This window comes from Oenanthe melanoleuca, chromosome 3, assembly GCF_029582105.1.
Source record: "Oenanthe melanoleuca isolate GR-GAL-2019-014 chromosome 3, OMel1.0, whole genome shotgun sequence".
In the NCBI taxonomy this organism is placed as follows: domain Eukaryota; kingdom Metazoa; phylum Chordata; class Aves; order Passeriformes; family Muscicapidae; genus Oenanthe; species Oenanthe melanoleuca.
The window spans coordinates 51,058,886-51,079,925 of record NC_079336.1 but is presented as its reverse complement, the minus strand read 5'-3'; the positions used below and the strand labels follow the sequence as shown (position 1 = coordinate 51,079,925).

The following is a 21,040-nucleotide window of genomic DNA, read 5'->3' as shown; positions in this document are numbered from 1 at the left end:
ACTTACCTGGCTGAGGAATTAAACACAAAATTTAATGGTTGCCATTTCAGGCCAGGATAGTGGAGGAGAAAGTTCAGTGCTGGAGGCAGCATGTTTTTTACGTGAATATGTTCTGGTACCTAATTTCCAATAATGGAGACTTTATCAACTTTCTGCAATTGGCACATCTCAGACTCTGGTTAGTGACAGGACTGGGATTGCCTGAACCCAGCTGACACACTCCCCGGAGAGAATATAATTGTTGGTGGTGTATGAACGCTATGGGGAGATTAGATCTGTTTGGAATTCTGGAATCCAAAGAGCTGGGTGGGGTGTTGTAATGGAAAGCCTTGAAACCTCAGGCTGAGGTTTGGCTGACATGGTTGGCATATCTGGCTTGAAAGTGCAAGAAAAAAGGGTCTGAAATGCATGGCTGAGGTATTGGAAGCAAAGTGAAATCCTGTTTATCAAATTGTTTTTACATATTTCTCTGTCATGTTAAGTTTTGCCTTTACAGGCATATGGTCTGTTCATATCAAGCAAGAGTAGAACTTGCCTTTCTTATATACAGTGTGAAGTGTGTGTGTGAGAGCACAATTTATATCTGTGGATGAAATGGAAAGGGGCAAAACAGAAAAGTACTATCAGCTGAGAAAGTGTTAGAGAAGCAGCAGCAAAAGAAAGTATAGTACTCCAATTTCCAAAGTGATTAGAGACAGATTATTGGAAGAAAATCTGAAGAATCTGAAAAATACAAATAACCCGTGAAATCTGTGACTATTTTATTTCCAAAATTCTTTAGGCACTGACTTTTGTTTTACAAGATGTTTTGGAAGTGAGATAAAATCTAGGACTATCTGTAGTCTGATCTAGGGATATTAGGTGTGTTTTCTCCCTCTTTGGGAGGGAGATACCCGTTTTCATGACAACAGTGGGTGCCACCAGACATGCCCATCACACCACATGTGACAAAGTAATCAGTTTGAGTTTGAATTAGTGCCAGCTGTTTGGTGTCTTTGTTGCTTTGTGATGCCTTGATCCTTGTGTTTCCAATCTCTGGACTTTCAATCAACTGTCTTAGATGGAAAAAAGTTGCTTACCTCACCAGAAGTTTCCCCACCATTTTAGCTTTGTATTTCAAAAGTATAGAAATACATTTTGGTTTATAACTCTTCTAGTGTTCGAGGGTATCTGCAATGAGGAAGCAGAGAATAAGACTTGGGCTTAGTGCAAAGCTCCTGTGAAGTCCCAGTGCTTACAGGAACAAGAGAGACCTCAGGTTTTCTCAGGTCATCTAAATAGAAGACCTAAAACAAAATTGTGCTATGGAAGCTAAGTTCACTCAATTTTTGAAGAGAGGACACTAAAACAGCTTGTCAGATGAGGAGGGAAATGAATCTTAGCTTTATTGAGGGATGCATCTTGGTGATGGTATTTTTGCTTTGAAAGATCAACCAAGGAAGTGGAGTAGTGAAATTATTCTTTTGCAGATGCCAACATTAAAAAGAGAGACAGGGAATTAAGGAAGATGGAGCTGTAGTTGCAGGAAGCCTTATTTTCACATGTGTAAATTGAGTGTATTCTGGGAAGAGCGAGGGGAGCAAGATATGCAAGGTGGCAAATGAGGAGAGAGTCTGGAGCACACAAAACTGTCAAGGAATGTCTGGTAGAAGGGAACATTGTGTTGAGGAAAGGAGAAATGAGGAGAAATGAAGTTTGCATAAGGGGAATGTTACATGTTAATTTTCCCCTGGCATTATTTGCTAAGAAGGGTGTTGGAAAGTCTGACATTGAACAAAAACATTGGAAGTTGTTTTAGGATCTCCATGTTTGTTTTGGTAGTGTTGTACAAGTCACCTTTGAGTTAAGGGAGGGTTTCTTTTACAGAGTTAAGACAAGAGCTTCCATAAGTTAAGACAAGTGTTCTATGTCAGGTGCAGGTATTACACATTGCAGTCATATCATTAGTTCAAGGCTGCCAGGAGATGTGGGAAGGAGAACCTAAAAGTTACATGGGAAAGAGCTGGGTCTGTTTCAGGCAAGTGAAAACAGACAGGAATCTGGTAACTATGTGGATCAGTGGATCAGAATATCTGAAAATGTTGCTGACTAAAAATGGCATAGTGAGTCTGACAGTTTATCAGCAGTCTTTGGATAAGCATAGTTAATATTTGCTGAAACACAGTGCCCTGTTCATTGTGTATAATCAATACTTCATCCAGATTCAAAGTATGCATTGGCAAATGTAAGCATATTCATGCACATTTCTCTATATCAATTACTAAATGTAGAAATATTTTAATATGCTATAAGTGGATAACTTGTTCTCCTCTAGGGTCTCTAGTATCTCCTTAGGAAGTGATATATATATACACAGAGAGAGAGAGTTTTGTGTTACATTTAGGCTTTTGTGGTTTTATTTAAAAGATTTTTGAGAATTGGTATCCAGAAGTAGTGTAAACAGATCAAGGCCTGTAGCTTTTATCATGGAGATCTATTTGGAATAGTTTTTGAAGCTCATCTTTAGAATTGTGAAAATAAATATTCTTGCACAGGTATTTAAAATGTGAGCATAAAGTAAATGTATATTCTATGGCGAACTTCCTAATTTAAATCTACATGGATTTTCCAGTAGGGAACTATAGAGAATTTGTGACAGATACTGGCACTGCCTTCTCAGTATTTTTTGTGGTAGAGCAGTGTACTCTTGGCTTTTGCCTGCTATTTCTCTGTGGTTGTTAAAGCTGTGTTTTAATGTTGGGAATTTCTTGTGGCCTGTGGTGTTTTGCAAACCATTGTGAACTGAACATGATGATAATTGCCTGTGACTACAGAAGCCTGGATCTGGTGAGGAGAGAAATCCTCATTCCAGTTGCAAACCCTAATTTACTCTCACTTAAGAATTGCCTTTGTCATCTTTTATAAAATGTCATGTAAGTGAAAAGCACTGTGTTTAACATAATGCAGAGTGCTGTGATACAGATATCAACTGGATCCACTGGTGGGATAGTGTCCCTGCCCCCTCATTGAAAAAAGGCAGTTTAAATATAGGTTTTTACTTTCCTTTAATAGCCAGTGGCACATTCTTTAATAACTTGCAATGGCTTACAATAATTAACAATGAACCTTGAATGCAGTGATTCTAAAACATGTTTGTCTTGGGCTTTAAGTTTATCTTGACCTATCTGAAGGTTACTGGTAAGGATGTCCCTCTGTCTTATCTGCTCATTGTAGATAAAAATTGTAATTTTATGAGGTGAAAGGTTAGTACTCATCTGTGCAATCTTTTTCTGCCGTTTAATAATCTATCTGTTAGAAAATTATTTTATAGGCATGTTAAAAATATGTGTTTCAAATTAAAAGAAGCTATGGTAAGTTTGCTCTGCTCATTAGAACACCTAAGCTGTTTCAAGAATAGTAATTGCTTGGTGTTTCTCAGCTATTTTTCTGAGCAATTAAAAAAGTTGGTGCATTATCCTGAAAAAGTTCAAAGAATGTGATTATGATTATGTCTCTCTCTCAGGAGACTATTCATTTGGCAAGTATTTTTACCTTCCTTTTTCTGTGGAGAAAAATGATACATTCATGTGCAATACCAGAGAACTGAAATATTACTTAATTTGGTAGGCAAAATTGTTGAAATAGCTTATGTGGTCCACCTATAGGAGAAACAAAGAAGGTCTGCTTAGTATTAATCTTTAGCACTTAAATGAAAATGGATCTGTCTTGAGAGCAGAGAGACCCTTTTCTCTTGAATTTAGGATTCATCATTCCTTTGTTTGACTTTTCAGTTTAGATTGTTTGTTCAAAGGCTAGTTTAAGTATCAGATGTCTTTGTAGACTGATAATAGAGGGAAGGTGGAAAGGAAAGCAACTAATAAGACTTTAGTGTATATATTGAAGTTAAGGGTTTTAAGGGGGCAGAGGAAGTTCTGTGCCCCCAAGTCTCTGTCTAGTTAATTTTTATCTTTGTATGATGTGCCTGACTTGACTTGTCAGTAACTTGTCTTCTCTGCTGTGATCCAGTTTCATTTGTTGAGGTCCTTAATAGTATGTAACTCTTTCCTGCCTCTTCCTGCAATCTGAGAATATAAGCTGAATACCTTTAGCTTTCTTCTCCAAATAAATGGAAGAAACTACAAAGGTTCTGTATTTAATTATTTTACTGTTAATGATATAATGCCTGAAAGCTCTAAAAGTATCCCAGAAAAACATATCTGGAGAATTCCTTCTGAGTTAATTTAATATATTGGTCACTGCCAGTGGTGGGGAAATCAAGATCTGGTATTGTTCCTGACTGATGTTTATTTTCTTATCATCATAGATTCCATAGCTATTACTTTTGCTGCTTCATCTTCTTTGCTACCTGTTTCTGATGTAGAAGTACCCTGGAAAATAAATATTTCACCCTCACAATCTCAAATGCAAGCTTCTGCTTTAAGTAGGAAATTAGGGAATTAATCTGACTTGTCTGATTTCATTAAGCAAGGCGTGTGATATTATGTATAACCAAGTAGTAGTGACAGTTTAAATGGTTTCAATGTTCCTGGTCTAATGTTTTCAGAAGTAAGAAGATAATTTTCAGAAAGACTTGTTGAAATTGCATCTTAGTATCTGGAGGCCTGGCATATCTGGTATTTAGAGACCTTTTCAAGGTCTTGGTCTTTGTAGCGCTCTAGGTAGTCCAAGTGAAGACAAAACCACCAAACCCTGGTCCTGAGTGCACCCCAGACATGACATGTACAAGGATGTCAATTAATATACCTTGAAAGATTCTGTTTTATTTGGTTGGTGTTTATGTTTTGGTTTTGTGTGTTTGTATGGTTTTTGTGTTTTGCTTTTTATTTTTTTTTTTTAACTTTACTAAGTTAAACTTTAGAGTGTAAAGATGGGGTACCATTGTGTGTTCATGGAGATGTATTCTGTATTTTTTGTATTTTTTTTTAAGGTGTATCAGTTTATGAAGACAAAAGTAAATCTTAGAGCTCTTTCTTCTTCAGGGTCTCATTTTTGATGTATCACGCTCTTGAGAACCACCTGGTTCTTTTGCTTTTTCATTCACAAATACAAATTTGGTAGACCTTGCTTTACCAACCATGAGGAATTAACTTCTTTCATTTGTAGTAGAAATTAAAAATAAAGGAGTTGAATCAGTTATTAGGCATGGGTTGTTCTTCTATCTTAACCCAATGTGGAAATTTCACTGCTCACACTAAAGGAAAGGTGCAGCCTGTCAAACTGATTTGTACAAAGCTACTGTGGAGCAATAAATTAATGGTTAACAGAGTTTAGCTTGCATTCCAGTGCTTCACTGTGACAAAAGCCATTTTATACTTGATTTCTTTGCTGTAATGTGCTTCTGGATAACTCGTTTGCACTGCCTTTTCCATGCAATTGTTTAACCTGTAAATTCGGACCCTGTGATTATCCTTGATAAATATATGGATTTTCTGGGACTGTAGTTATTGCTGATAACTATCATCACTAAAAGGACAGTAATGACTACCCTCTTAAGCTTTTGGTTCATTAAACCAAAACACAGAAAAGCTTTGAGGTGAGAAAAAAAAAGAGGAAGAAAGTATGAAAAAAGTATACAAGATAATTTAGGAGTTCCTGTGAGTCAGCTCCATAGTCCAGGGCAGCATGATCATTTAGGCTTGGATTCTCACATGGAAAATGGGAATTAGCACAATAGATTTTGGGCTTTGGGTTATAAAACCCTTGCTTATTCAGATGTCAGCATTTGGCAGTGGAGCGAGCTTGTGAGCTCACCCTACAAGTGCTGAGGGCAGGGCAAGGCTGTTGGAAGTAATTACATTGTCTCTTGAATGTGCCTTTGCTTCTCTGTGGCTAAAAATGATTGCTGGAGAACCTTTTATAGCTCAAAACTTTGTTGATGGATGACAGCATATTTTTACTAGGTTATTAGTGAAAGGGGATAGCAAACCTTTCCAGGTGGCTTATACAATTAGTGCTTCCATCATCCCACAAATGATTCATAGGCAGGAATCATCTAAAACAAGCAGGTGTTTGTTGGTAGCCAGCATTCTGGCAGAATACATCTAGTAAATATTAAAAATTGTAAAATGCATACATGAAAATTTTCAATTAACACTTTCTGAAGAGAAAAGGATTATATTCAATCCAACCCATAGCAAGTATCTGGAAGATAGTCAAAAGTGAACTTAAGCCCTTCTGTTTAATACAAGTAAAATAAAACTACTTTGTTGGACAACAGTTTCAGAAAATCAGAATGTTCAAATTTGAAAGTCACACCTCTGCTATCAGCTCCTGCTCAAAATTTTTTCACATGATAGGGAATTCCCAAAGGTTATTGAAAGTCAAAAAGTACCACCCTCTGCTCTAGGTTTGGAGAAGTGGCATTATGCCAGGCTTGTATTGCTGCATTTTTCAGGTAGCTACCCATGCTCCAAAGGGCTGCTTCTGTGTTGGGAAGAGTTTCCTTAAGGTTTTAGTCTATTGCAAAAATAAGCAAAGCATTGAGTATTTAATATGGACTCTTAGCTTGTCTCTTGCTATTACTCTCCCAATTTTAGCCTTTAAATGTCATGATTTACAGTGCTATCAATATTTTGCTGCCCATGATATAAGAGTCATGCCTTTGTACATTGTTATTTTAAAATTAAATAATTTAAGAGCTTTCACCCTTAAATGTTTTTGGTTCATTGAAGATCTGGTGTTTATGGGCTATGTAGAGATGTTTTTTCTTCAAGTTCTTCAGTCAGTCAAGAAGTAGGGTGGATTTTTACAAATCTGTATGTATTCCCACATGGTAATCTACTACTGCTTCAAAGCCAGAGCAGCTGTAACTCATCCATGTGTGGTGCTTCATCCAGACACTTTCTAGGCAGGAGTCTGGAAACATTTGGCATGAGCAACTTTAGAGAAGTAAGCAAAGATAAGTGCAGAGATGTGATTTTTCTTTTTTTTTTTCTGGTGTTCATTACCAACAGAGTCCTTTCCAGGGTCACTGAGTCTAATTTCTAGCTTTTCTTGCCATCAGGAAAATGTCATACAGGTCCTTTCAAAGGTTTATTATGCTTCATATTAATTATCTGTTTTGCTGGAACATGTATCTTGTTTGTGGAGGTAAAATGCTATTATTGGCTCTTATGATGTTTGAAATTATTTGCTCAACAAAGCCTAACCTACAGTTCTTGCTTTCATGAACAGAGATGATTTTACACTTGTGTAGCTTTGCTTTTTGTTTGATTTTTTTATTTTTCCCTCAGGGATTGAATAGGTAGCTAGGTCACTTAGCAGTAATAAATTGTCTAGAAGGTCACCCTTTAGGACCCTTTGAAGGCATGTTCTTTGTGTGTGATTCTTCCCCAGAGAGCTGAGGTGAATCTTGGAGTACAGATTTCCCTATGTCAAGTGAAGCTTAAATGTAACTTTAGGGATGAGAGGAGTTCTGAATGTCATTCTGAATGCTCCTTGTAGGTGACTCTGAGATGGTCAAAGAATCTGAGGTGATCAGCTCAGCTGGATACCACTGAGAAGATAACCTTAATTCCTTTGGTTTTCAATGTCAGGAGATGTATTATTGAGGAAAAAAGTAGTAGTAGGGTGTTTGCTGGCCTGGTGGACTTGAGATTCCAAAGTTTTTCACCCAAGTGTTTGATTTGCTGTGCTGAAGTTCTCTTGGGTCATGTCAGCTACAAAGGCTGCCTGGCAGCATTACTTGAGGATTCAACTGGAATTAGTTATGTTTTCTTGATTTCTAAATTAGTTCAGCAAAATTGTCTGTAACTTTCACAAGGGAAATGCTTTTTATTATGTCAACAAAATTTTTATGTCATAGATAAAATTTCTTTAGCTGTCCCTTTCAGCTAGTTTCCATTAAGTGTTTATTTTGTAATGTGACACTGTTTTCATGTTTATATTTATTTTTAGTTTCTTGGTAATTAAAACCTATGATTCAGTGTTTTAAAATGCCTTTAACACTGTGAAAGCATTGAATAGGGCTAGAACTTGTCAGTGAATAGGATTTGTTACTGTTTTATATATAATTGGTCTTGCTCTGCATGACATTTCATCTGCAGAGAATCATTTTACTGCAAAACAAACTTTCTTCTATATGCTGTTTAACCTTTATCTATTCTACTGCAAGTACTCTGCTGTTAAAAAACTGAAAATTAATGAGAGTTGTGTATGAAGTAGAAAAAAAAAAACTTTAATTTTTTTTTTATATTCTCATGGAAGAATGAAGTTTTATATCTGATGAGGTTGGTATAACACATCTGGTGAAGTTAGTCAATATAATTTCACTGCTTCTTTTGGTTTAAAGTTTGTTTGGGGTTTTTTTGTTTGTTTCAGTGGGTTGGGGGTTTTTTTGTAGATTGTGTTTCAGTGTTTTTGTTGTGGGTTATTTTTTGGGTTTTTTTTTTGTGTGTGTGCTGTACTGTGGTTTTACTGTGGTTTACAAGATAGCTTCTGTCTGAAAACAGCTCTCTAGTACACCTTTCCACTATGCCTGAACAAAACATATGTTGTAGGTTGAAGGCTTTAAGGAGATTACAGTATCTGAATTTTTCCTTTTAAAAACTTTTTTATATTTTTCATCTCCAATTCTTCTTCACCTCTCTCTAATTATATGTATTAGAGCCTAGCAGGAAATATTGTCAGTGAAACACTACATTTCTGTTGTAATTAAACCTTTTAATGCTCACTTTTATCAAACTGAGGCACTACTTTCTATATATGATGATGTGTCAAGACTGCTGTCAAAACTGGGAGGTTGTGCCTCCTTTGCTACCATGACTGGTCAGAACTAGTCAAGTGGAGAAAGGATCAGGGAGTGCTGAAAACACCATTCTTGCTGGGAGTGCATTGCTTACAAGAAAATGTTTTTTACAAAACCTAGGAAGGATTGCGTTCTGAAGGGTAGACTTTGGGCTACAGAGCTGTTTTCTTTCTTTCCTGGCTACATTTTGTACTTGATTGAGTAGGTGTGCTTTGGGAGTGCTTATTTTGGTCAGTGGCTCAAATGAGCTGATGGTGATGATGCCAAGTTTTGGATCCTGGAAAGAGTTAAAAATTCAGTGACACCAGTCCTTAAGAAGTACATATCTTGCATTCCTGCAAGTGCAGGCTTAGCATTTGTGATGATTACAGGATGCATTTGTTAGGGCTGTGAAGCAATGGGTAAATTTAAGTATTTCTTAAGCATTAAACTTCAGCAACTAAATGCATGTAGGAGTCTCTGCTGTAATAATTTCTACTTTTTCTATTGCATTCAAACACCGTTGAGTATTTTAATTGGTCAAAATGTTTATTTCTGGAATAATATTAGATAAATAGTGATTTTCATCTTCTGGATTTTAAAGCTGGAATACAAAAAGGTATGTGTTATTTTCCAGTGCCTAAACAAAAACAGCCTTTCAAATTTTTTTAAAAATTTTATTCTTCTCATCATACACCTAATTTTCAGCTTGGAACCCTTTACAGGTTGACAGGTATATAGGCAAGAGTGATGTGATTGACAGAATCTAGTTAGATTTCCAAACATCCCTGTGCACAAACTTATAGTGAAGCTAAGCTGCCATTCTGTGAGATACTTCCTTAGATACAGAATTGTGTCATCATGTTCATGTGGGACCAGAGTGGGTGCCAAAAAACACTGCAAAAAATAGTGCAGAAGTTTGTAGGTAAAAGCTACATTGGAATTGCAAGGGCAGTATGTAATTATGAGGTCCTGCAGAAGGACTCACCAACTGTGAGCAATTGCAAAATAAAATGACAGGCACATTTTAGTCTTGATAATGAGATATAAGAAAATGCACACTCCATAAAATCTGAATTTCACACACAGAATGATGGACTCAGTTGAAGCTTGCTGTTGCTGCTCTGCAGCAAAATCGTGGGGTTCATAAAAACATCAGCATAGATCCCAGTGATGGACAAAAAAAGGAAATGAAGTGTTAAGAATGGTTAAAGAAGTTCAGTATAAATTAGGTAATGGTATGAAGCTGTTGAATAAATTATGACTCACCCATATTTTGATTACTGTGTGCCAGCTCTGCTCTCGTTATCTTCAAAGAATATAATGCTGTTAGAAAGAGCTTTAGAGAGAAGGATGAGCCTAATCAAAGAAAAGGGAACAGCTTTTGGATGAGATTGTCTGGACAATCTGGGGCTCTTTAAATTTGAGACAAAATTACATTTACATTTGGGATGTATAGTAGTGGTTTACAAAGTTGTGAATTGTATAAAAGGCTGACTGGGATCAATTTGTCACTGATTTGGGTCATTAAAGGATGTCTGGTATAAACCCTACAAATGGAAGCATCTCTTAGTGCTGTCAATAGTAAGCCCATGGATTTTTCCAAATTACAGTGTCCACTGAAAGCTTGCATGGTTTTAGGGAGAAAATGACCCAGTATATGGACAAGAAATACATTAGGAATGGCTAAATATGTAGGAGTGCATCAGGTTCAGTGAGCTCTGTCACTGGATCTTCATTTGTATCTGAATGTAGGTATTTCATACACAAGGATATGCAATTTTATTTGGAGAAGTAAATGACTATTTGTGTATCATCTGGGAACTGTGTAGAAAATTCTGGGATCAAGTCTGATTCCCTCGAGTAGCATTTGAATTACCTGAAATTCTTAGCCCCTCCCTTCTCATTCATTGTGTCAGCTCTGGTACAAATGAGACAGGATAGTTGTCTCCATAGCCCTGCTCTGTGTCAGCCCAATTCATCCCCTGGAAATAGTTTCTCTCCCCTCTCCCTCTCCCTCTCCTCTCCATTAAAGAAAGTGAGCATCTCTCAGAAGTGCACTATATGGGCATGCAATTAAATTGTAATAAGTGGAAGGACATTTATGGTTGCACAGACAACTAATGTTTTCTGGCTAGAGTGATAATTTGAATTATTTTTCAGCTAAAATGAAAGTGTCGAAGCCATTCTTTCTAGGACTGTAAACTGAGCAGCAGTGCAGATGAAGCACAGGATTCACTCCCAAATACTTGTGTCTTATTAGGATAAGCCTCCTCTGGTGAAAGCAATGGTTCAGCAGTCTCTTTTTTCTCAAGTAGTTTGTGTATTTGAGGAAAAGAACCACCTCAGGTTCTTGTCTGACTTGTCAGCATTTTGAACTGCTCTTTTCACCTTTGTATGCAATTCCCTTTTTCCATTTCCTATTTTGAATGGGAACAGATGTTATCAAATTAAAGCCTGATAACAATTTTTTAAGTGAGCTGCACTTTTTGTTACATTGTGTCTGTAGTTATGAATGTTTAATAATTGTATTTATACAAATTATGAATACAAAATATTTTCTGTCCTTTTAATCACTGTATTTTTCTTCTGCTTACCTTGTAAACCTCGTCTCTTATAATTTTTCATAGACTTCTTGCCTTTCCATGTTTCTCCGTGTTTTGTAGGTTTTTTGTTGTTATTTTTTTCTTCTCATGGATCTCTATGTCTTTATCTTTCTATTTTCTGTGGATTTCTCCTTTTTTGATAACTTCCGATTCCTGCTGGGTGGAGATTACTAGAATTAATCTGGAAGAGGTATAAAGAAAAAGTAGTAAATTAATTCCCAGCAGTATTCCAAGAAAGGTAGCTTTCTCTCCTCTGACTCCCAGTGTAAGAAGGTATCAACACACAGAAGGACACACTTATATAGGCAGAGCTTTCCTGAGAACTGGATCTAAGTTATTTCTGAGTGAATTCATAACAAACCAGTTAGAGTGAGGTGCAAATATAGTTCAGTTCCTAGCACTAGTGCTCAAATTTCTTAACTAGACTTTGAGAAACAATGTGCTTTCAGAGTTTGTGTATGTTATAGAAGAAACCAGTCTGTCAGAAGGACTTCAAATATAATATTTATTTCTGAATTGCGTTCCATACCATGCAACCATATAAATTAAAAATATGATAATCCAAATTATTAAATAATTAAATATATTTATATTGATTTTTATTTCTGGGAACAAATGCCAACTCTCTGAAAATGCCTGAAGAGTGTGCAGACATTGTCAAACAGTGCTGTGGTCAGAATTGTCAATGGACTGTGAAAATAAGACTCCAGGACACTAAATTAATTTCCATCATGCTGTTGTTGGCCAAGGCAAGAGGAAGAGGCAGAGAATGAAGTGGGTTTTGTAACTAAATTCCATTTGGGTGCAAACAAAATTAGAAGGCAAAAAAAAGAAAAAAATTGGCTAGAAGTGTAGTTTTAGCAAGAATGTTTGGATAAAGTGGAAGAAGGATTGTAGTCCAGTGCATCAAAATATACATTCCCCACAGGCATCCTCCTTCTACAGTCAAAGCACAATTTCAGGAACTCCCTGAACAAACACCACCAAGCAATTCTTTGTTGTTAACTGCCCATTTGGGGTGGGACAAGACACTGGATGTGAAGTCTCTTCTTTTCCATCATGCATAGGAATTTTCTCATTGCCTTGAAAGAAGGAAGAATGAAGTTAATGACTACTGCATAAATCTCATACTACAGCTGTTCTTTTTGTTGCCACTGGAGAATGCTGCACTATTTCTGTGTTTTCCTGTGCAACTGTGCTGCAGAAGGTTACAGGAGACTATATTGTGACCTCCAGGAAAAATACAAGTTTTGTTAAAATTGGTTGATCACTTGTGTGCTGTGATGCCTAACTTCTCTGAAAGTAATGGCATTTTTTCAGAATTGCATCATGTTCATCAGGTTTGCACATTTAGCTGAGATAAAGCAGTATGCAGTTAAACATGCTTTTTTTCTGGTGTGCTGTGAGCAGCAAATCCAAAGCAAGCCATGTATATGAATAGTATGGAACTGCACCACACTGAGTAATAAATATTCCATTCAGTTGTCAAACCTTGTAGGAACTTCAACTAAATGAAAAAGGCAATGTGTCTTATATCTACACGCTTGCCACCGGGGGAATTCTGTAGAAATGAGTGTTGTAAACATTTTTTCTTTTATTTTGACAGGTAATATTTGAAGCTGAAGTCTCAGCTGGAAGAAATGGCTACATTGCCATTGATGACATCCAGGTCCTGAGTTACCCTTGTGGTAAGAAATGATTAAGAGTTACATTTTTCTCTGTCTTTTCAGGACATATTTGATATTGCAGTGGACTGCTCAGTTTTCATCACTTGATCACTGATATTCTTTGTTCTTTCAATAGTATTTTTGTTGCAGCTTCCAGGAAGAAATGTGATTGCAATAGTGATTTTTACCTGGGTGAAATCTTTTTTCTGCCAGGAGTAAATTATACAGGGATAAAAAAATGGGCTTTCTTGAGTGTCTTTTTAGTCATGTGCAGTTGGTGTGCATAATCAAAATGGGTTTTAATGTTAATGTGTATACTCACTGATTAAAGAAAACTGAATTGGCAGATGCTTGTAGGAGGTTTATCAGATTTTATACCTCTTTTCTTTTTTTCTCTCTCTCTCTGTTTTTTTTTTTTCTAAACAGACAAAATAGATTAAAAAAAAGAATAAAGAAAAGAAAGGGCTTCTGTCTATTGAACTACTGAGGGACTGCATTTTGTTTATTTTTTGTGGACAGACTTCAGGCATTTATGTTTGCCATTCCCTGCTAATCCTGGGGAATAATTGCACGCATGCAAACACAAGTTGTGACAATGAGAATATTCTATTAATAAAAGGTTGTGAGGAAGAAATTGTTATTGTGTGGTTCTGGCACTTTTTATTAAAATTTTTTGGCAATTTATTTCTGTTTAACTCTTCTCATCTTCCCTTAGACATGACTTTTCTAAAATATGATTTCATTCTAATGTACCACATGGCTGATAATGTAATTGCTTTCTGAAATGACCAGAACATAACAATATCCTGCTCCAGCTTTGCAAAATGATACCAAATAATAAAGTTCCAATGGCAACCTCACATTTTGTTTTCTTCTACCCCACACCTTTTAAAACTTTAGCTCTCCAAAGCTACCAAACTTACACAGTATTGATTGAGTTACTTTTCCAATATTTCAACCAGCCCAGCTATCTGATGTCTGTACTCAGCAAAACTCTGGATTCAGTATCTGGCTTTCATATTTATTTTGTTCTTTGTGTTTTGTTTTGAAGTGCCAAAACAAAAGGCACTTGGGTACAGTCATCTCAGCACATTATCAGTATGTTATGGTATTCAGACAAGCTCTTTTTTGTTACTGATGTTTAAACCCTGTTTGTTCCAATTTAATGTTTTTCCTGTGCGTCATGTTTTTCAATAAGCACAAAGAAAGAACAGTTCAGCTTCTGTTTTCTTTAGTATTTCTGGAGAAAAGGGAGGGTGAGCTGTGTAATGTGCCCATTCCTCCAACATTTCTGTTGGCTTTTCTAGGTCTAGTAAATCCTTCAGGTGGTTGTGCCACTGAGATTTCCTACAGCCTTTCTCAGTGTGGGAAATAAATTTATCAGCTCCTGAAATGCTATATTCAATGCCACAAATGATTTTGTTTTCCAAATCAAGAGCTCGGAGTTGCATTGCAAACATAACATGAGCAGTATATATTTGCTTGAGTAATGCACTACTAATTGGGTTTTTCTCAGTGTTATGGATTTCATACAGTCAAAAGTCTTTGGGGTAATTCTTGTCAAGCGCTGCTGACATCTTGGCATCTGATCTCCTTCTTTTGGCTTCTATTTTAAGAAAACTTTATTATAACACATATATAACATAAAGTTAGTGGAATCATCAGGGGAGAAGGGAGGACTGAAACCACCCCTCAAACATAGATGAGACAAATAATTTTCTCTCTTCTATTCCTTTTTTAGCCAAAAATTGTTAAAATATAGAGATTGAGGGAGACAATAATGTTTCTGTCACCTTTATTTTCTTGTAATGACTTTTATTTGTAATTTTTGTTTTCCCCCTCTACAGATAAATCTCCACATTTTTTGAGGCTGGGGGATGTAGAGGTCAATGCAGGGCAGAATGCTACATTTCAGTGCATTGCTACAGGGAGAGATGCAGTGAATAACAAGTTATGGCTCCAGGTAAGGCTAACTCATGCAAGTCTATTTTGCTAGAGGACAAGCTGCTTTCTGGAGATGAAATGTTTAAAATTCAAAGCCTTTTATTCTTCTGCATGTAAAATATGTAGTTTAAATGAAATTTTATGTTTGTTCAATGGAGAAACTTGTAATCAGTTTTGTAATGTTGTAAAGCTTGGGTTAAAAATAAGAACTGGTGTTGGTGCTGGGATAAGTTTGGCCCTAAAGACATTTGTGTCCTTTCTCTCATTGTAACTCAATTCCTCTGTATCAAAATGTAATATTATTAAGTGCAGATAATTGACAATTGGGATCTAGTAATACACAGATGTAACACAGCTGTCATGAATTTTCAGGATTTTTTTTAATCTCGTGAATCATCTGTCCAAACAGGTGGCTGGAGGGATGTGGCTGTAATTCTGTGTGTGTATCACTTTTACTCAGTAGCATATTGATTGCAACAGCCTAAAAGAACTGCTACAATCCTTTTTCTTCCTCTCCATATTAGGAGGAACTTTAGCTTTTACCTGTGTGTAATTGTGAATAGTGTGTATGTCAGAATTTAAGAGAGGACTATAACCAGAATATAAATAACCCTTCTTAGTATGAAAGAAGAAAAAAAAAAGAAATGAACACCATCATCCCTCCAAAATACCCAGTCTCCTCTGTATTACGGTGATGGGGTACCTACATTTAAGATCACTGGCTGAGTGGAATGATGGCAAAGTTTCCAGTTGCTCTTAAAAAAATTAAATTTTACCACTTAAAAAGGATTTAAAAAATCATTTTAGTGGTACACATGCAACTTATGTGCATTCTTTAGCACCAACATTTTTTTAGAATGGTTTCTAAATATGTCCTCTAGAACTTTATTTTTTTTTTTATAATGTGTATTTCTGTTTATTTTCAGAAAAAAAAAATATGTGATTTTTGGGAAACATGCTTTTAAGTTATCTATAGTCAGAACTTTAAAATATGTGGGGTTTTTTTAAGTGAACTGTAATCAGTTATTTCGGTCTGATTTTTGTGCAGCTGATGAATCTTGGCTTACTGCTGCATATAGGCATGTCATAAGCTTGTAATTTTAAGGAGATTTTTTTTAAAAGATGATTAAAAATCTTATATGCAAAATGTATTTTTATTACATACAAATATGCTGCAACATTAAGAAGGAGCACAAGCAATAAATGCATTGCATTTAGTGAAAAGGTATCACAGCAGTAGGAATGATTTGTACTCCATGTCTTTGAGCAGCAATTTGTTTAAATTGAGTAAACATGTAATGCATTCATTCAGAAAAAGCAGCTTGATTTCTGAGACTTGCCAAACAGAGCACACAAAGCACAAAAAATGAAACTGGCCTGGGTTTTGCTGTATCCAAAGCAAGACAATATCACGAGCAGCATTCCAGCAAACCTGTGAAGCACCACTTCCAGTTGATTGTGGGTCAGAAAGACCCAGTGGAGACAGCCAGCTGGAAATCTTCCCTATCACTCAGTCCTTGGAGGCAGGTAACTCTGACAGATTATCCCTTCTAACTTTCACTCCCCTGAGAAGCCCAGCTAACAGCCAGATCAACTCAGAAAACATATGTTTTGTCCCTCCATATGCTTCATGGGTAGTTTATTTTTGTCTGTGCGTGCATGTGGATCACAGATGTGATAATTTCTCACAGTGTGATAGATGTAGTACTTTAGGGGTTATAACTCTGCTTGCCTGGGCTTGTGAAGTGCCCTGATACTCTTGAAGATACCTTGCTACTTGAGCTTCTGTTCTCTCTCTTGTTCTCCTGTAAACAGTACTGAATTTTCACCAATATTCACCAATATAAGTGTGAATCAGCAACCTTCCCTATGTGGATAATTTTCCTTAGATTGCACTCAAAGTTACTGCTGTTCTGCATAGCTAATAGTGATTTACTCCTTATCTTAAAAACTGGCATGGATATGTATGGGCCTCATCAAACACTGGAGTGTAACTTGGAAAAGGTTCACTCTAACCTTTGACCAAACTCAAGACTCATAAAGCCCGAATAGCCTGAAAGGAAGAACTGGCAGATCAAATCAAATGCCTAAGTAATTGTTTTTGAGAGCCTTAAGCTGAAACATTCCAGGAATGTATTTTTCTCATAACAAGAAAGGCCATTGCAAAAAAAAAAAAGAGAAAAAGTGCAAAAATGAAAAATAAGTGGACGGTGGTGAGGAAGAAGACACTTGCCAAGCACATAGTTTTAGAGAAAATAGCTTTTGGTTATGTCATTATTGAAAGAGAAAGCCTATTTCCTTGAGAAGGAAAGAAAAAGAAAAAAAAAAACCAGCAAAGAACTTGCTATTAAAACACATTCTTTGATAAGGAAAAGTTCGAGGAGCAATCTGGGACATCAGGCTTTTTTACATCTGGGGAGATCTTAAGATTTCACTTGCTTGCATTGAAGTAGTAAATATCTGCAGTCAGAGATGCTGTTGAAGATTCTACCAGTGTTCTCTGGCTCTTGCAATCTTCTGTTTTGAGAAGAATTAAAGTAAATTCAGCAGCACGTGGAAGAAAATAACAGCCACCCTGCTCTGTGTTCAAAGCCCTGCAGTGCCATGGCTGCTTCAGCTGGGCTTGGTCTGAGCTGCCCCGCTCTCAGCTGCACCCTCCTGATCCCTCTCTGCACTGATCTGGAGCTTTTGCAGCTCTCCAGTAAGTCAGTTCAGAAAAGTGATCTGACTGAAAAAGATTTTGACTCCAATCAGATTTTTGTTGTTGGGGGAGGGGATTTGAGGAGGACTGTTTTTATTGTTGTGGGTTTTTTGTTTCTGTTTTGTTTGTTGGTTTGTGTTTTTTCTGTTTTTTGCTTTTTTTTTTGTTTTCTTTTAATTTGTTTGCTTAGTCTTTTGCTTTTCAGGGTTTTTTGTGTGTCTATTTCTCCATCTTGATTTATGTCTAAATTACCCATGTAAATAATGCCAACAGGTGGAAAAAGATTGAGATATTTGATTAGAAGCAGGGAAGAGGGAAAGACTGTAACCACATGATATAAAAGTGGGGATTATGGTAGCGTGTCTCCTTGTAGACCTATGTAAACTTCAATTTTGTTTTAGTTATTGGGCCCTGATCATATACTAGATGTTCTATCTGCAAGTACATTTCCATGCTTATGTTTTCCCCAGTGTGTATATATAATTAAATGCACAAACTTTATGTGCCTAAAAATAAAAATGGACAAAAATAGGCACAGCATTTCAACACACTGTTTCCTGTGTGTTTGCTGCTGTAATGGCAGTATTTTCAACACCATTTTCTGTGAATGTCTGTCGATAAACATTTCAGACAAACAGGGATTAACACTGAATTGAACTTCTCCTGACTTTCATTGCTGCAGATTCTGCTGTTTTGTTTGTTTTTGGATTGTATCTGGTCTCTTGTCCCCTTTGATATCCCTTTCCTGCCACCTCTGTATTCTGCAACCTCAGTGGACCAATGTTTGTGACAGTCAAAGCTCTGTCATTGAAAGATAAGCAGTAAAGATAACAGAAGTTTTCAAAAGTTGAAGCTGCATTAATACAGAACAAATATTTGCACAGATAGAGATTTAACTGGCTGAACAAGATGATCTGGAGCACACCTTTGTGACAGTGTGAATAGTAGGTGTGGGAGTAGGGCAGAAATGCAGCTCAGATTCTTTTGTTCTTCACCTTTTTTCAACCTGATCTACTATCAAATCTTTTACATTTATGAGCTGAAGGATTCTCTTTATGACCTGCAATTATTAGGAAATTCTGAAAGGCTTTCAAAGTCCTGTAGTTTTTCTTTAAATGTTAAACAACATTGATGTTGCTTGTGAAATGCATTCAGGCATTCACAATGCTTAGTATCTTTTTAACTTGTCATTCCCTTCAGAGTGTATTTCTGGGGGACTTTTTTTCTCAGTATTTTCCCCCTTCTCTTAAAAGCTCCTCTGTAATATGTTACATGCCAACAGCTGTAGTTTGGTCTTACTGCCCACACTGAAGCAGTTGGGTTGTGTGACAGGAGTCCCTAAACCCAAGGTAACCTAGGTTTTCACCTGTTATGCTTTGGTATGCTCTGATTTGTAAGCTTTAGGAATTATCAGAATTCCTTGCTGAAAAACGCTTTCCTGTAGGAGGTGAACATAAGTGTGTGTATAGTCTTAAAGAGATGAATATAGTGTGTTTAGATAGATATAATAATTAATTGGCTTTTGCCCACTTACTGCTGGTTTTCTTTCTTTCTAAAGCCCATGAATTTTCTTTCTTTGAAAAGACGCTTAAAGAATCAAGAAATTTTCTTAAATTAACATTTGATGCACCTTGCTGCTTCGTGCACGTTGATTTGCTAAATTAGTGTAAGAAGGACCCATGTTTTATTCTATTTCTCTGTGAAATGTCATGCATTCCACTGGATTTGTGTCAGTAAATAAGCTTGCAAACAAGTCACTTCTACATAGTAATCCTATGGATATGTGTTATGCATTAATTTTTTGAAAGAATAATGCACACAGGGCATTCTAAACATGAAAATGCAAGAATGAGATGGGGACACTGTGTGCTTATTTCATTTGATGATTTCTGTTTGAAGAAAGCTTCATTTCTTTGCTAAGGTAGTAGAGAAATGGAATTGACTGGGTAGATTAAATAACATTTGGGTACACCAAGACTCCAGAAAGCTGTGTATGTATTGTCCAGCATTTGTTTTGCCAATCTAATTGGGATATCAGAGCAATAGGGTTTTTTGCATAATCAGGCTGTGTTTAACAGCTTCCTGAGCTGGGAGCAATTCTGGCTCCCAGAAGCCCAATACGATTTTTGGTGTCTTATCGGTGTCCGGTTTAGCTGGACACTCGTACAGTGCAGCGTGTAGAGCTTTCTGCTAGAACATCTGTTAAACCATATGCCTTGGCACCTGGTTCAGATGGCGATAACTGCAGCACTAATGAGTCCATCCATCATTGCTGAGCTTTGCATTAACATAGCATTGGATTAGGGAAAGCGGCTTGCTCTGGCTTTGCAGTCAGATGTGTTTTGCCACGGTCTGCGGTGATACCATTTGCCTTGGCGAATCTGAAATTCAAAGGGGCACCGGCTGCATGCATTTAAAGGTTTAATGTACGCCTTGTAATCCTGGGCAGATTTGCCATCTGAGCAGTGGTGAGCGGGCCAATCTGTCAGCAATAGCTGTGGGTGCTGGCTAACCGCCCTCCACTCGGGCTGCCAAGGCTGGCGCGGCAGCCCCGCGCTCGCCCGTGGAGAGGCTCGTCAGCGCTAATACGGTCTGATGCAGCCCTTCTCTCTGCCAGAGGAAAGTGTCTTTCCTCATGGAATAACAGATAATTAAAGCAATTGCCTGAGAGTAATAATTGAAAAAGTGAAATTAAACAGCATTATGGAAAATAAAATGCAAATTGCTGTAAAAACAATGGAGTCGGGCTGACCTCCCAGCAGTACCAACTGTTACTGGAGGATGAGCGAGCGTCTGTTCGGGCTCAAACAACTGGCTGCATCCTGCTCCCTTTGTAAAGGAAACTGCCATCATCCTCAATGCCCTGTTCACCAGCATCTTGGGTCTTGGTGCTGATTGCCACAGGATGGGATGTGACATTTAGCATTCATTTTTCTTGCTAGGTACTGCATATAAGCTCTCTTTAACGAGTCTTTGGACTGGGCACATGCAGATGGTATCCTGTGATGATGCATTGTGTACGAGCAACATAATATTCCAGGAATTTAGATTAGAAGGGCTATGTAAGAATTTGTGCCTCTGGCAAAGTGTTGAGGGACAAAACATTGACTATTTTGTTTTGCCTTCTGGAAGGGCTATTTCCTCTCAAAGGAAAGAAGTTATGCAACAGAAGTCCTTTCCTCCTGCTGTTCCCAGGTGAAGACATGGATTAGTATTCAGAAGGAGGGTTGGAGTGTGGGCTGTGGATCTTAGGAGTAAACCATTTAGCCAACCTAACAGCAAATGCTGGGAGGCTTGCTTTTGTTCTCAGAAAAAATGCATTTCTAATAGGAGAGTCATGTTTGTTTTACATGGTTTGCATGTTGCTTTCTTTGAGTTTTCTAATGTAACTTTGCCT

The 21,040-nt window shown here is 37.1% G+C and overlaps 1 protein-coding gene across 3 annotated transcripts in view; it reads left to right on the top strand.

Annotated features, from left to right (window-relative positions):
- PTPRK (protein tyrosine phosphatase receptor type K) overlaps positions 1-21,040 on the top strand; it is a 371,462-nt gene that overhangs the window by 156,316 nt on the left and 194,106 nt on the right. For all 3 annotated transcript variants that reach the window (XM_056487252.1, XM_056487251.1, XM_056487253.1), the window contains exons 4-5: positions 12,938-13,019; positions 14,846-14,961. In XM_056487252.1, the coding sequence (XP_056343227.1) occupies positions 12,938-13,019; positions 14,846-14,961 (198 nt within the window). The remainder of the gene's footprint in view (positions 1-12,937; positions 13,020-14,845; positions 14,962-21,040) is intronic.